The 14,666-nt window shown below is 39.2% G+C and overlaps 1 protein-coding gene across 1 annotated transcript; it reads left to right on the plus strand.

Annotated features, from left to right (window-relative positions):
- The first annotated feature begins 7,415 nt into the window (after positions 1-7,415).
- foxl1 (forkhead box L1) lies at positions 7,416-8,996 on the plus strand. Its single transcript, XM_088417637.1, has one exon. It carries the CDS (start codon positions 7,436-7,438, stop codon positions 8,486-8,488), a length of 1,053 nt encoding a protein of 350 aa, XP_088273763.1. The 5' UTR covers positions 7,416-7,435; the 3' UTR covers positions 8,489-8,996.
- The last annotated feature ends 5,670 nt before the right edge of the window (positions 8,997-14,666 follow it).

Below are 14,666 nucleotides of genomic sequence, written 5' to 3' on the forward strand. Positions count from 1 at the left end.
GATCATTTGCTTAAATCTAGGCTAAAACCAGGGAAAAAATACTCAAGATGCATTTTGAAGAATTTATCAAGCTTTTTTTTTTTTTTTTTTTTTTTCAGATTTTTACTGGTGGTATGGCTCAATGTTAGGGTTTTACTGTAACTTCCCAACTGAGTGAATGTGGATTCGCTCCTAACATCTTTGGGACCCTGTTTAAGTGTCCTTGACACACAGTTAGTTGCTCCGGATGTTGTGTCAGCAGGAGGTAAATGAATAGTCAGTGTAAATCGCTTTGAGTTCCCAATATAGAAAAATGCTGAGTACGTGCAAATCCATTTAAAATAAGGATTGTTTTAAGTGGAAATTCTTTGCTTAAATTTGAGTGCAACTTGCTTAACTTAAGAGTTTGAGACTTGGTTATTGTACTCAGTGTCAGAAAGTGTCAAAAAGTGCAAAAAGTGTCAGATGAAAAACAAGAATACATCTTTTTTTTAAAAATAATTTAAAAAATCATGTTTTAAGCAACAAAATCTGCCAATGGAAAAATAATTTTTTTCATGAAGACTTTTTTCGGGTGGTTTTGAGAAAAATCTGAGTGCAAACACAACAAACAATTATCAATTCGTGAGTTACAGAGCGGTGTGGAGATGTACATGTGGAGAAGGGTTTGGGGTGTTAGCAGATGCATGCTGGAATGACTGTGAGACAACACAGGCTGAGCCTAGCCCTTTACAAGCATTGCATTGTGGGGAACGGGTAGGGGTAATAAGTGGGTTGGGTGGTAGCGCTCAGAGGTTGTGGATAGAGTTAGACAATACACTCGCCATGCTCTGACACTTTTCACGTTGTTTGTTTCAAAGGATAATAACGTTTGAATTTTTTCTTTACTCAGATCTAAAAAAATTTTTTTTTAAAAAGTGCTAAAACTTAATTTGAGCCTGAGAAGGTTAATGGAACCATCCGTTGTTAAGCTAGGATCATGGGTGGTCAAAACAGTGCGATTTATATCAGTCAATACATTGTTAATTCAACACCTTTTTTTTTTTTTTGCAATGAATCAAATGAAATAAGGCTTTAACTTTGACAGCCCTAATTTACTACAGAATATTTTTATTGAAAATGCGGCACCCCACTCAAAATGTGCTCTTTCAACAATTAAATAATTCTGTATCATGCAATCATTAGTACATTCCAATTATTCTGCCTGCCACTTCTTGTGTAGGCCAACTTGCATATTTTTATTTCCTACGCTACAGTGAATCATCCACTAATACACAAACAGAGAAAAGATTGAGTTTGTAGGTTTATTCACTGAAATTGCCTAGCCACTAATGTAAGCAGCAGCCAGCTGCGAGCACTTGTAAAGTTGTTATAATACTCCTTTGACCTATAAACAGGAAAATACATAATAAGACTTCATACACACATCTAAAATAACATTTTTCACTTTAACCTTGTAAGGCATTGTGGCCCTTAATACCTGAGAATGAATGAGGATTAACTATAGCACAATACATTTTGTTCAGCTTTGGTAACAGCGAGGTCAATATGCAGAAGAGTCTATTATTGTTCGGTTACTGTTACATTATTTTGTATTTTTCCTGCCATCCACTGTATGCACCATGCCAAAACTGTCAAATCCAATGCAATTAGAGTAATGGAAATGCTTGACAAGTGCAATAATTGCAAGATCTTAAGAACAAATGTATGGGCGTTGCTCACTGTTTTAAATACTTGAATCAATTCCAAACTTGAATACTACAAAATTATTGTAGAAAATTGCCAATTAAAAAAAAAATAAAAATAAAAATAAATCTGTCCTCCTACTGATGAAATTAAATCTTTCCGGAAGTAATTTTGTAACTTGAATCCTTCATTAGCAGAGCTGCTTCTACATGTGTATAGGCTAATCTGTTCCAAGCCCCCCCAAAATGCTCATAAAACCTTAACATGAATATTAATACATTATTATTATTATTATTATTATTATTATTATTATTATTATGCACCCAAACTGGTTACAAATACATATAAGAATTACATTACTGCAAAATAATCATGGTGTTCAAAGTATATCATGCAAAGAAAATAAAAAAAAATGCTCTATGGTGCAGCAGGTGACAATATGAATGCAGTTCACTTGTTTGTCTTGAGATGGTGCTGGTGTGTTGGTAATGAGTGCGGCAAGAGACACCTTTCCAGGACGTTTAATTTGTATGTTTTAATTTTGAATCTTACAGTGATCCATCATTTACAAGTACACAGGAACAATAATATTTATTTTTGAATTATTTTGAACATGTAAAATTACTTAAGTTTAGTTTGGGGTCATGCCAAGTGCTTCCTGTGTGATGGTATTACTAAAGTGCTAACGATGTGCTAACAACATGAACCATAATGATATGTTACAGTTGTGCTTTTATGTGACTATGTACCACGTTAGTTGTAGCTTATGTCAATTTTATGTTTGTTCGTTATATGGTGTTAACCGTCGATGTAAAGTGTGGGTGAAGTGCGTAAAGATGAAACGTACACGACTACAGTACACATCAGTGAAAAAAAATAGTGTCTCGTTTGTGGGCCAGTCTGTGTATTAAGAAAGGATAAAAATGCATCAAAAACTGTATCTAATATGGTAGACATCACAGGTTGTGATATTACATTACAGTTTTGTTGTAGTGAGCGTTGGTGTCTCATTTGCTAACAATGTCGCCTTTCATATATAAAATTTTCTTTCATTACCAGAGACAACTAGAATTTTTTTGTAACAAGAGGTGTTTGTAAGTAGAGGTACCACTGTATCTGCTTTTATTTGTCATCTGTTTTCTATTCCGATTGTCCTAGTAGGGCCACAGACTTGGGTGAGCTGTGGGTACGCGGTGGGAGACTGGTTACCTGCCAATTCCATAGGTTTAAGTTCTTGCTTGACCATGATGTGATCTATCATGATTTGACAATTTACATGCGCCATTAGCCCAATCTGAACAGCCAATTTACAGCAGTTTGGTATGTGCAACTTCTGTTAAATCTAGACATTTAGGTTGTGTGCTCTCAATGCATCTCATTGCGCTTTTAAGTTTTAAGGAGTTATAAGTTTTATGTGTTGTATAAAGTTCATTTTCTTATTTTATTTGAAACATAACAATGTCGTAAAACTATTGATTTTCATGTGCGGATTCTTTACGTGAGTGATATTTTTTTCTTACTTCCCTTTTATGGCATTGCATTGGGGACCGTGGGAAGTTGACAAAGAGAGTATTATTGCACCTGCTCTAATGTTAAGATTGGAGTTGTGACAAAAAAGAAATAAGAGTAAATTGAGACATCATCCCAATTGATGATCATTAGACAAAGAAGTTCAAATCATTGCCTTTGTGGACATTGAAGCTCCAACAGTAACAGGGATACTATGTAATGTAATGTAATGTGAACCATGTAAACCTGGCTCATATTAACAATTCATCAGAGATCTTTAGGAAGAAAGATTTCAATCAACAAAAATTCACCAGCGAAAACCTTTTTTACATTTAATTTTTTTTTTATACTGAAGTGTATTGCTGCCACGGCAAAAAAAATAAGAAGGGACAATCACCATGTCACTCTGCTACAGGGTGGTTTTAATGTTTTCCTTTTTGTTAATGGCAAATGTTGATTTATGAACACTTTCTAATTATAACATATAACTCAGGTGAACATGTGAGGATGTGAAAATGAACGTGTAGATGCGTAAAAATGATTAAAAATGGTAAATCATGTGAAAATGATTAATTTGAAAATGTGAAACGTGAGTACAAAACCTATGTTAAAAAAAGGGACATTCATCATGCAAAAATATGACAATTATCATGTACGTAAAACAAGAAACGTGACATGTAAAAATGTTACAAAAATTCTACAGTCGGAACATACTTGGAGTTCACACTTAATAAATGTGAAAAGAAGCCAGAGTACAGACTACTCAGAAAAGTACAGCTGTACAGCAGATTCGCACCCAGAGTCAAAAACCGTAACCATCGAGCTCTGTACTCTCAAAATTGCCTCATTGTAATAATCACATGCCCTAATTCCCATGTAATGTAATCGTGTTAATCTTGTCGACTTTTGATTAAGATATGTGGATTTTTCCATTCCCCTTGTGTTTGTTCCAAACTACTGACTTGGAATAGTGAAAGAGGCTCAGGATTTCATTTCAAAAATATAAACAAAAGACTAATGCAAAGAAACCCTTGGGATATTTGAGACTCCTGAAGCAACTGACTTACATGTTTATCTGCTATATTGCTGCTTCCTTACAGTGCAGACTGCAATCAGTCTACAGCACATGTGTCAAACTCCAGTCCTCAAGGGCCACCATCATGCATGGTTTTGAACCTTCTCTCTCAAACACACCTGATTCAAATGATTAGGATCAATATCAAGCTCCAGCAGAGCTTGATAATAAGCTAATCATTTGAATCAGGTGTGTTGTGGAGAGAAAACCGGAGAACATGCAGGATAGTACCCAACTTATAGTGATACTAAAGCCGACAAACAAAAGAAACTGAACAGCTGCAGCAGAGGGGACTCTCGTGTGATACACAATGAGAGCTGCATTTGCAGCTGCCCGTTAAGGCAGATGACGCTGGAGGGGGGAAAAAAACACTTACCGGCTTGGACAGACTTTGACGGTTTTAAATAACCGTGACTTCTAAATCCGAGATATAATGCCAATCCGGTTATCATCTAGGACAGTAACCAACGAGGACAGGTGACGGCAACAACTAGGTGAAAGAAAATGATGAAAAGAAAAGCAGGGACCTAAATACAATCAAACTGAGGAGACAAGTAACACCAGGGCAAGAGACAATTGATTGAAGGAGCAAATTCATTATGTGTTTTTTTTTTTAATTCACGATTGTTTTGTTGTTTTTTTTTTTGCTTGAAATTAGTTGGCACTCTATGTAGATTCCAAATAAGCTCATGAACCCTTCACCTCAAAGACAACATAGTATATTTAAATACAGACACATAGTTTGAGATCTTGTTTATTTTTATTCAGTACTCAAAAATAAAAGGCAAATTAAAAAGAATTAACCTAATTCAAATAAAACGGAATCTGTAAAGAGTGCAAATGCAACTTATTAGCTTGCTACATTATTTAGGATAACCATGAATAGTGAATTTCTACCATAGAACCTTTACAGCTTTCGAGTAAAACAAAAAATAAGAATCTATTTTTAGATAGGTAACAGTCCAGTAGTTTAATCAAATTTAAGTATAAGTAAATGCTCAGTACTACGCCCTTTGTCTTACATGAGTAACAGAGCAGCATCCAGCTGGTTTGATTATGTTGTCCTGTATTCCATGACATGTTTCTATGAGGAGTACATTAGAGGTGCACAACCGCCAGTCCACAGCCTGCTACTGGTCAGGAGATCAACTGGTACCAGGCCACATGGGCTGCACCTGAAATAAAAAATGTTTTGGAAAGGATTTACGGTGATTCCTCTCTACTTTACGCCTCAACTTTTACACCCTCAGTGCTTTGTGGATTAAAAAAAAAAATAATAATAAAAAAGCTAAATTGCGGCGAGACGTGCTATGAAGGTTTCCTAAATGCCAGACAGATGAGGTAACTAAATGCAATTGCCACAGACACTCCTCAGACATCCAACTACTGCAGTATACATGTTTACTTAAATCTTAAATTATTACACCTTATACAATAACTGAATTGTCGTCGCTTTCCGATCCCATTCTCTTTGAATGTAGTCACGGAAAGCCGCGGTTATATTAGTGGCATCCAGAAGTCTAAAGTGAAAGCTGGAGATGACCAAACATGATAACAATGAGTGTTTGCACTTGGAATTCCAATTTTTTACAAAATATATCTAGGAAAGAGATTTCCAACGGTCCGTTGAAGGTCTTTGCTCCTCTCCCTTGGCTCTATCCAACAGCGCGTGTGTTTTACGATTGGATGACTGGGTTTGACGCTACTTCGCGGTTTTTCACTTCCGGTACCCATTTAATGCAAAAAAACGAGGGATCACTGTAGTTTAATCTTTAACAGTTCATTCATTTGTGCCTTGTTTGGTTTGATCTTTTTTTTTTTGGTGCCACCTCTGGCCACTCTTGATATTACATTTTGTAGTGAGGAAGAAAAGTGCGCAATCACTCAATTAAATTACCAAAAAAAAAAAAAAAAGATCAAACAACATAAGAAAAATAGCCGGCAGAATGGTTAGCATGTATGCCTCACAGTTAAGGGACCTGAGTTCAAATCCAGCTGGCTCCGGCCTTCCTGGTGGAGTTTGCATGTTCTCCCAGAGTCTACGTTGATTCTCTCTGGGCACTCCGGCTTCCTCCCACCACTCCAAAAACATACATGACAAATATATTGGACACTCTAAATCTTCCTTAGGTGTGATTGTGTGCGTGAAAGTTTTTTTGTCTCTGTGTGCCCTGCAATTGGCTGACAACCAGTCCAGGCAGCCCATGGACAGCTGGTATAGGCACCAGCAGGCCCAAGGCCCTTGCCAGGATAAGCGGCTACAGATAGAAGAAATTGATAGAAGAAAGGAAAAAAAATACAATTTAATAAAAAAAATAAAAAAAGAAACATGGACCAACACAGTTTTGTTGTTTTTTACATACTGGTCTTGCTGGCGTCACCAGTAAGAACAAAAACAGTAGCAGCAAAAAAGGCAGCTAATTGGACTTTCTATTTAATTTGTCCACTCATAAGGCACTCCAGACAGCGATCCAACAACCGTAATTAATATGTAGTTTGTTTGTTTTTTTAATTCTAAATAGACAAACTGTTGGTGGGCGGGCAAATGGAAAGATGGCGGGATGGATGGATGGAAAAATAGACAGACAGACAGACAGACAGACAGACAGACAGACAGACAGATAGATAGATAGATAGATAGATAGATAGATAGATAGATAGATAGATAGATAGATAGATAGATAGATAGATAGATAGATAGATAGATAGATAGATAGATAGATAGATAGATAGATAGATAGATAGATTTGAGTTATTTTGTTTCTTGAAACAAGGTTTCATTTGAGTGAGCCCATTGCAAGTCCCAGCGAAGCAAAGTCTGCGATGTTTGCTTGTTCTTTCTGTGCGAGCAAGTCTCAGCGTCAGGGGTGGACGTGATATTTCAAACAGCACATCAGTGCGTTTATGTATTGGGTGGCCGGAAATTTTTCCAAATAAACACAGCTTGATTCAACCTGGGTGGGCAGACTTATCAAGCGGCTAATTCTATAAACAGATGAGGGAATAACGCGGCAGCTGATTGGTCTTGCAGGACATTGGGGGGGGGGGGGGGGGGGGGAACAAAGAAATTTTAATTAATGTGGGTGGGCTGAAAAAGCAGCCACGGTTTTCGGCGGACAATTTATATCTAAGCGCGAAATCAACATAAACGAGGCAAAAAGTACATCGGCGATGAACATTTATTGAATGGGGCAGAGAGAGCGAGTCAGACAAGATCACTTCACCGGCGCCCACTCTCACGTGCTCGATCCCCGCGTCATGACGTTTTACCACGGGTGTCTGGCGACATTTGGCGTGCCATCGTCAACGCTGAGCATCTCTGGACCTCCGCTTATCTACTTGTACGGCGGAGACGGCGGTGGCGTGGCTCCCGCCGCTTTGAGCCTCTTGCCTGGCCGCCAGGACCCCCCGCAGAAACCCCCTTACAGTTACATCGCGCTCATCGCCATGGCCATCAAGAGCACGCCGGAACAGCGCGCCACGCTGAGCGGCATCTACCAGTTCATCATGGACCGTTTCCCCTTTTACCACGACAACAAGCAGGGCTGGCAGAACTCCATCCGCCACAACCTCTCTCTTAACGACTGCTTCATCAAGGTGCCCAGGGAGAAGGGTCGACCCGGCAAAGGCAGCTTCTGGACGCTGGACACCAAGTGCGCCAACATGTTTGAGAACGGCAACTACCGGCGGAGGAAGAGGAAGGTGAAGAGTCAACAGGAGCGCGGCAAATGTTCATTATCAACCTCCGCGAAGGAACAAGCCAGCTCGTCTTCGTTGCTGGTGGCGATGACGCTGAGGCAGGACGCGCAGAGAACGCAGACGCAACCGAACTCAAAATCAGTTCAAAAGCAACAGCCCCCGACACACACACAGAAAGTGTGCCACGGCGTGAAGCGCACTAGGAGAAAGCACGAGCAGAAGCATGTTTCATCCCGGTCCGAGGACGCAGCCAGAATCAGCTTGCAAATACCCGGTGACAACAACTCCGCTTCTCTTCTTTCACACTTGGGCCTCAAAGCAGGTGTTCCGACCAGGGACAAATGCACTGCTTTCACCATTGAGAACATCCTCGCAACAAGTGAGGGAGACCCACAGCGCCGAAGTTCCGGTGTCTGTCCGAACGTGTTTTCAGACACTCGACAGCATCATTTAGGACTATACCAAATGGGATTGCCGTTATGCTCCTATTTGTCACTCCCTTGTCCAGAAAGAATTCAGCATTCCAAATCTAACGAATGACTCACAGATTTATATTCTTATTTATTTGAGCAGCTTTGCCCAGCTTTTATTTGGGGTAGGGCACAAATGGCGGATACAAGAATATATTTTCTGGACCCTGTCATAATGGAAGAGCATTGCATTTATGTCACTGGCATTACTACGTTGAACAAAAGACAAATTATCAAATCATGTTCGGACCAATGAAGTGAAACAGAGCATCTGATGAAATTTTGTGGCTTACTGCCACAACACGCTGGTTGGTACTTACTGCATTTTTGTCACATTCTTTGTAGGTATACTATACACCTACTTTAACATGAGTAGGTTTTTTCTTGTTTGATCAGTTAAATGTTTATATGTACAATATTGTGCACATAGCTAATTTTCTTTTATGTATAGTCAATCGTACCACTACAAAGAAGATTTACAGTATACTCGTGTATGAGAATATATTTCTATCTGCTGTGAATTTGACATGTAAAATAAAGAAAGCTTAGTTTGATAATAAAAGTTGGCTTGTTTAAGTCGAAAAGAACAGATGAAAAATGTATTATGTGCAGGATTCAGAGAGCCTAAATCAGCGGTAGGGAACTCCGGTTCCTCGAGAGCCATATCCTGCCTTTTTTCAATGTCTTCCTTGCCTTTCATACCTGGTTCAAATAATTAGCTCATCAGCAAGCCCTGTGGAAGCCTGATAACGGTCCTAATCATTCAATCAGGTGCGTCGAAAGAGTCATCAAAAACAGGCAGGATATGGCTCTCGAGGGAGCGGTGTTCCCTACCCCTGGCCTAGATGATCAACAGTTCCCACTTTGTGCTAACCCTGCAAAACATTCTGAAACCCTTGAAATCGACATTGCGATTTCAGCAATTTCATATTTTTTCCTTAAAATTTAGAAAAACGAATACAGTACACTAAAATAATAGATTTGTTGCTTAGAAGACCAGTAGAGAATACAGCAGTTTGATTTTGGACCCATTCTTCGATATGCACTCCGTTGAGTTAAAGAAGTATCAGGAAATTTCGTTATAAGCTGTATCACTTATTAGTTTGGAAAACTATCTACAGTAGGATACAATACCATAGACTTGAGGCTCACAGTTAAAGAATAAACTAAATATTGATTCAATTCATAATAGATAAGGTCAAACATGATGACGTATGAGTCAGGGGCTTTAATATTTTGGATCATGAGGGAAACCTCTGCTTTGAATGATTCTCCAACAAGGTATAATTTTTAGCCAATGTCCACAGCATATGGCAAATGTATTGGAACTCCCACTATACTGTATGTGTGACATCTGCATGAAATCATTGCTGTCAGCTGACAGCATCATTGCAAACAGAGAGTGGCCATGTCTAAATATAGTTTTACAGCTCGGACACCCACTGGCCTGAGAAAGCTCGGCCCCACAAGAGCTCTGCAAATCAGGAATGTTTGTTGAAATAAATAAATCTTTGCTCACTTGAAGAAAGAACTCACAATTACACACATTTCCTGTGTATACTTTTTGGGGTGTAAATAAAACATGCTAAAAATGTCAAAGGAAAAAAAAATAAAGCAAGCACAGACAAAAAGTTGGGATCAAAAGTTGGGATGAACCAGTAGTTTCAGAGTTAATCGACTTGGTCTGTGTGCTTGTGTGCATTACTAACTAATATAACAAAATGTCCATATGTATTTTTTTCTTCTTTGAAGTTCTGTATAAAAAAAATATTAATGAATGCTTCTGTTATTCATTGGTGAGTGTTTGTACAGTAAATGACCCACATGACAGACAACAAATTATTCCAGTCAAACTGTACACTTTTTTTTTTAAATAGATAATGGTCATATTTACAGTCACCACGCAAGTAGGGTGGTGGTGTACGGCGTTATAGTTGTGCCACAATTACGAGTGCGGAAAAAAAATTTGAGGGGAGAAAATCAAACTGAGCCTGCGAAAACAGATTTTGAGCGCAAGAAAAAAACTATTAAGCGCGTAATGATAAGAGTTTGAGCGCGCGCCGATGGAGTTTGAACACAGAAAGAGAAATTGCTCGCTCAAAATTCCTTCTTGCTCTCTCGGGATAGCCGTCTCTCGCTCAACATCTCGCTCTCGCTCGCGATACTCCTCCCTCCCTCGCTCAACATCGCGTTTGCTCAACATCGAGCTCTGGCTCGCTCGAATCGTCCTCTGCGCTCGCTCAGTTCTGCTCACGCGTTACGTTTGTGCCACAAAACCAGCCAATCAGAGCTTTAAAAGCACTTTGATTCACAGCTTGGTATCCAACGAGATTGCTTGTACGCTATCCGTTGACGCACTCTCGTTCGCCCTGTGTTCACCTGGAAAGGGCAAACGAGAGTGCGTCAACACGGACTTGGGCTGGAGAATTACTTTTAATATTATTATTATTACTGTGTTGTATCATTTGACAGAAATACCTTGTTAGTTTTTGTACTTTAATAATATAAGCCCACCTCCTACCGTCCACGTCGATGTGACGCACTCTCGTTTGCTCGTTCCGGGTCAACATAACAAGCAATCTCATTGGATACCAAGCTGTCATTCAATGTGCTTTTACAAGCTCTGATTGGCTGGTTTTGTGGCACAAACGTAACGAGTGAGCAGAACTGAGCGAGCGCAGAGGATGACTCGAGCGAGCGAGAGCTCGATGTTGAGCAAACGCGATGTTGAGCGACGGAGGGAGGAATATCGCGAGCGAGAGCGAGATGTTGACCGCGAGAATGCTATTGCGAGCGAGCAAAAAGGAATTTTGAGCGAGAAACTTCTTTTCAAGAACTTTTTTTCTGCGCTCAAAATCTGTTTTCACTCGCTCGGTTTTATTTTCAACGCTCAAATTTTTTTTCCGCGCGCTCGTAATTGTGGCACAAATATAACGCAATAGTGGTGGTGGTGGTGGGGGGGGGGCATAAAATGTTTTCTCTTTCATGGGGGGTGGGGGGCTTTGCAAAAAAACAATTGAGAACTAGTGAAAGTGGAAGCATGTGATAACACAAGATTGCCACCACACGGTGAGAAGCAATCAGCCTTTTAAAAGGAAATGGTGACAATCGTAACAAGAAAACTGTCTAAAGTTAAATTTCATAAAGCCAGGCCTGCCATTTTTTAAATTGATCAATTGGCTTGCAATAATAAAGCCAGTTTTGGTATCCGAGCAATGATCTTATTGCTAAAATCAAACCCACTAACACATGTGAGAAGTTTATCAAGAACATATATTTATCCTGTAACGTGAAAATATTTGATTTTAGTGAAGAAGGTTTACGCTGATAAATGTTTAAAAAACACCAATGTTTGTGTACGTGTGTGTGTGTTTATATGAAGACTGCTTGAAAGACTTGTACACAGCAGCAGGGTTAGTATCCTATGGGACCACCCTGACGCCTCATCCAACGACTCGGCGGAGTTTCATCTCTTAGTGCTGCCACCCCCTCTGTACACACATTTGTAAACATGCACTCGATCTCCGCATCTTGGGCTCCATGATAAAACAAACGAGTTAAGATTCATACCATACAGCTGCTCATGTACAAATCTAACATGTTTGCTGAATGTGTTATTGTTAGAGGGACACCGACTGCCTCAGTTTTGTTTTAAATGTACAACAGATGTGTCACACTGTCACTGTGTACTCGGCCCTTTACGATAAACCCTCAGCCAACAGTGTGGGATTGAAGATATTCTTGCTTTTTGCTGGGATGAGCAATGACAATGACAGCGATGCTGCAAATTAATACAATGCAAGGTAGTTCGCCTAGTTTGGTTATGTCAAATTATGAGTTGACATCTGTCAGAGAAATCTCAAAAAGAAGACTAGGACAAGCCTAGCTGTTAAGCAGCAAAAAGAGTAACTCAGACCAGCCAAGATTGACTTTTCTATGCCATGGATAGGGAAAAAGCTTGGCCAAATGAACTCGTGGGTTCTCCAACGCTAATTCAACTGCCCAAGCGCCCCTGCCTGGTTTTTATTAATTCAGCAAAGCATTGCACATTACAAGACATAACAAAAAGAGCCAGTCGGGCGCCACCAACAGCTGGGCCAAGGTCCCAGCTCACACTTTCCTGCGTCAACAGCTTTATCTAAGGACTGGGGCCAGATGAACTCGGACTGCACACATGGATAGCAATGCACACTATTCTAGACAAGAAATAAGCACACAATGATAACAACCTAATATACGATTTCCTCCCCATCATCCAACAACTTCCTTGTTAAGAAAAGTTGTATATAGCCTGTTGTCACAAAGTACAGTATTCCTTCGTTTTTTGTGGAAATGGAAACGCCCCTGCGATGAGTGAACTACTAGGACACTACTACAAAATGTGGGCACCAATGAAGAGTGGATTTAAACTTTTGAGCATAAGTAGGGTTCTTACTGCCCTCGTTGGTCGATTGTTGCGCTGGGAGCCAATCATGTGTTTTGTAGGAATGCCCCCTGAGCTGATTGACATGTTGAGAACTGGTGAGAACAGTACTTTTTTTTTTTTTTGTCATTGCAGGAGCGGCTGGAAGAGAGGAGGAAAGAAAGCTTTGAGATCCTCTTACCTTTTCTAATAAATTGGATTTTCAAGTGTAAACTCTGCTTTACACTAATACTACAAGATACTACATTGGTATCCATCTGTATGCATATATTAATATTTAATGAATGTCACATCCTGACCATTTATTTTTTTTAACAATACAGTGCCAATTTTTGCTGCGGTAATCTATTGTCAATTCACTTGGTGGTCGTTTTCCGGGTAGCAACATTAAAAACTGTTTATTTCTAGAAAAAGTCTGAAGGATAGGGACGTTTATTTGTATTGCACGGTTCAAGCACAATTAAAAGAGCCCTGCTAAAGCACAGTAAGTAATTATAAGCCATAATAAGTCTCAACAAATTTTGAAGTTAAAGAACATCAAAAGACAATGGGAAATAAAACACAAGAATGAAATGACAGCAAAGGAGCATTTAAGAAAACAAAAGTTATTTGGGATCAGAAGTCTCCAACCTCCAGCCTATGGCCCTGTACTGGTCCATGGATCAACTGGTACCGGGCCGTATATGCTGCACCCGATATAACGATATTTTGGAACTGATTTAGTTTAACAGTTCATTCATGTGTGCTTTGTTTGTCTTGATCTTTGTGTTTTGCGCTTCCTCTGGCCACTGTTGATATTACATTTTGTAGTATGGAAGGATGGTGTGACTTTCTATTTCTCTGTGAAATCTGGCCAACAAGTGTCTTTATGTTGTACTTTCTTTGAAAGAATGTTTTCATTTATAATAATAGACCCACAATTTGTTTGTTTGTAGATCCAACAACTTACAACTGAGGAAAACATGCTAGCTATCTTATTTTTAGCATGTTATACAGTGCTGCGTTTAGCTCATTAGTATTTTCGATTATTTCAGTTTGGTACGTGTTAGCATATGCAAAGGTTTTGCATTGATGCTGTACTTTTTTGCATCTAATAACGTTTTGTATTGAAATGAATAGTATTTGTAATTCAGTTACAGTATGTGATTCAATTAATGTAATTTGTGTACATTTTTGTATATTTTGATAACCTCAAAAGTGTTCTTAAGACTCGACGCAAGCTGAGGGCTCCTATTAGTTTGTCGTTAATGGAGAGCTCATAGTTCATGTGCGCTCTACAGTCGCCATTTTTTGTTTGCATGGTGAAAAACAAATATTAGCACATTAAGACAAATCAGAGGTGGGCAAGTCCGGCCCTCGAGGGCTGGTGTCCTGCATGCTTTATAGTTTTCTCTTCCCAACACACCTGTTTTAAACCATTAGCTCATTAACGAGCTCTGGTGGAGCTTGAAAATATTTTTAATCATTTGAATCAGGGGTGTTTGAGGGAGAAAACACCGGCCCTCGAGGATCAGAATTACCCACCCCTGCGCTAAATGATGAATGACTTTTATATTTTTTGACAATTAACGTTTTTACATCAATCATTTTTTTTACATCAATATAAACTGAGATTTTAGACTACTCTTTCATCATAGTTAATGGTCAGTGGGACAAAGTGACAACCACAATACCCACCTTTGATGACTAAGCACATATTACGAAAGCCAATTTGCTTGTATTGTACTGTAGTGGTCAGCTGTATCGGCAGCTCAAACAAACTCTGATGAAAACCCAACATTTGCTACTTTTAAACTCGCAAATGTTTATGGGGGCTGATAGCCAC

This window comes from Hippichthys cyanospilos, chromosome 6 (assembly GCF_059441005.1).
Source record: "Hippichthys cyanospilos isolate Australia breed blue-spotted pipefish chromosome 6, RoL_Hcya_1.0, whole genome shotgun sequence".
Taxonomy (NCBI): Eukaryota; Metazoa; Chordata; class Actinopteri; order Syngnathiformes; family Syngnathidae; genus Hippichthys; species Hippichthys cyanospilos.

Bases quoted from the DNA above. Each gene is read 5' to 3' on its own strand.
- foxl1 (XM_088417637.1), top strand. From the start codon at position 7,436: ATGGGGCAGAGAGAGCGAGTCAGACAAGATCACTTCACCGGCGCCCAC.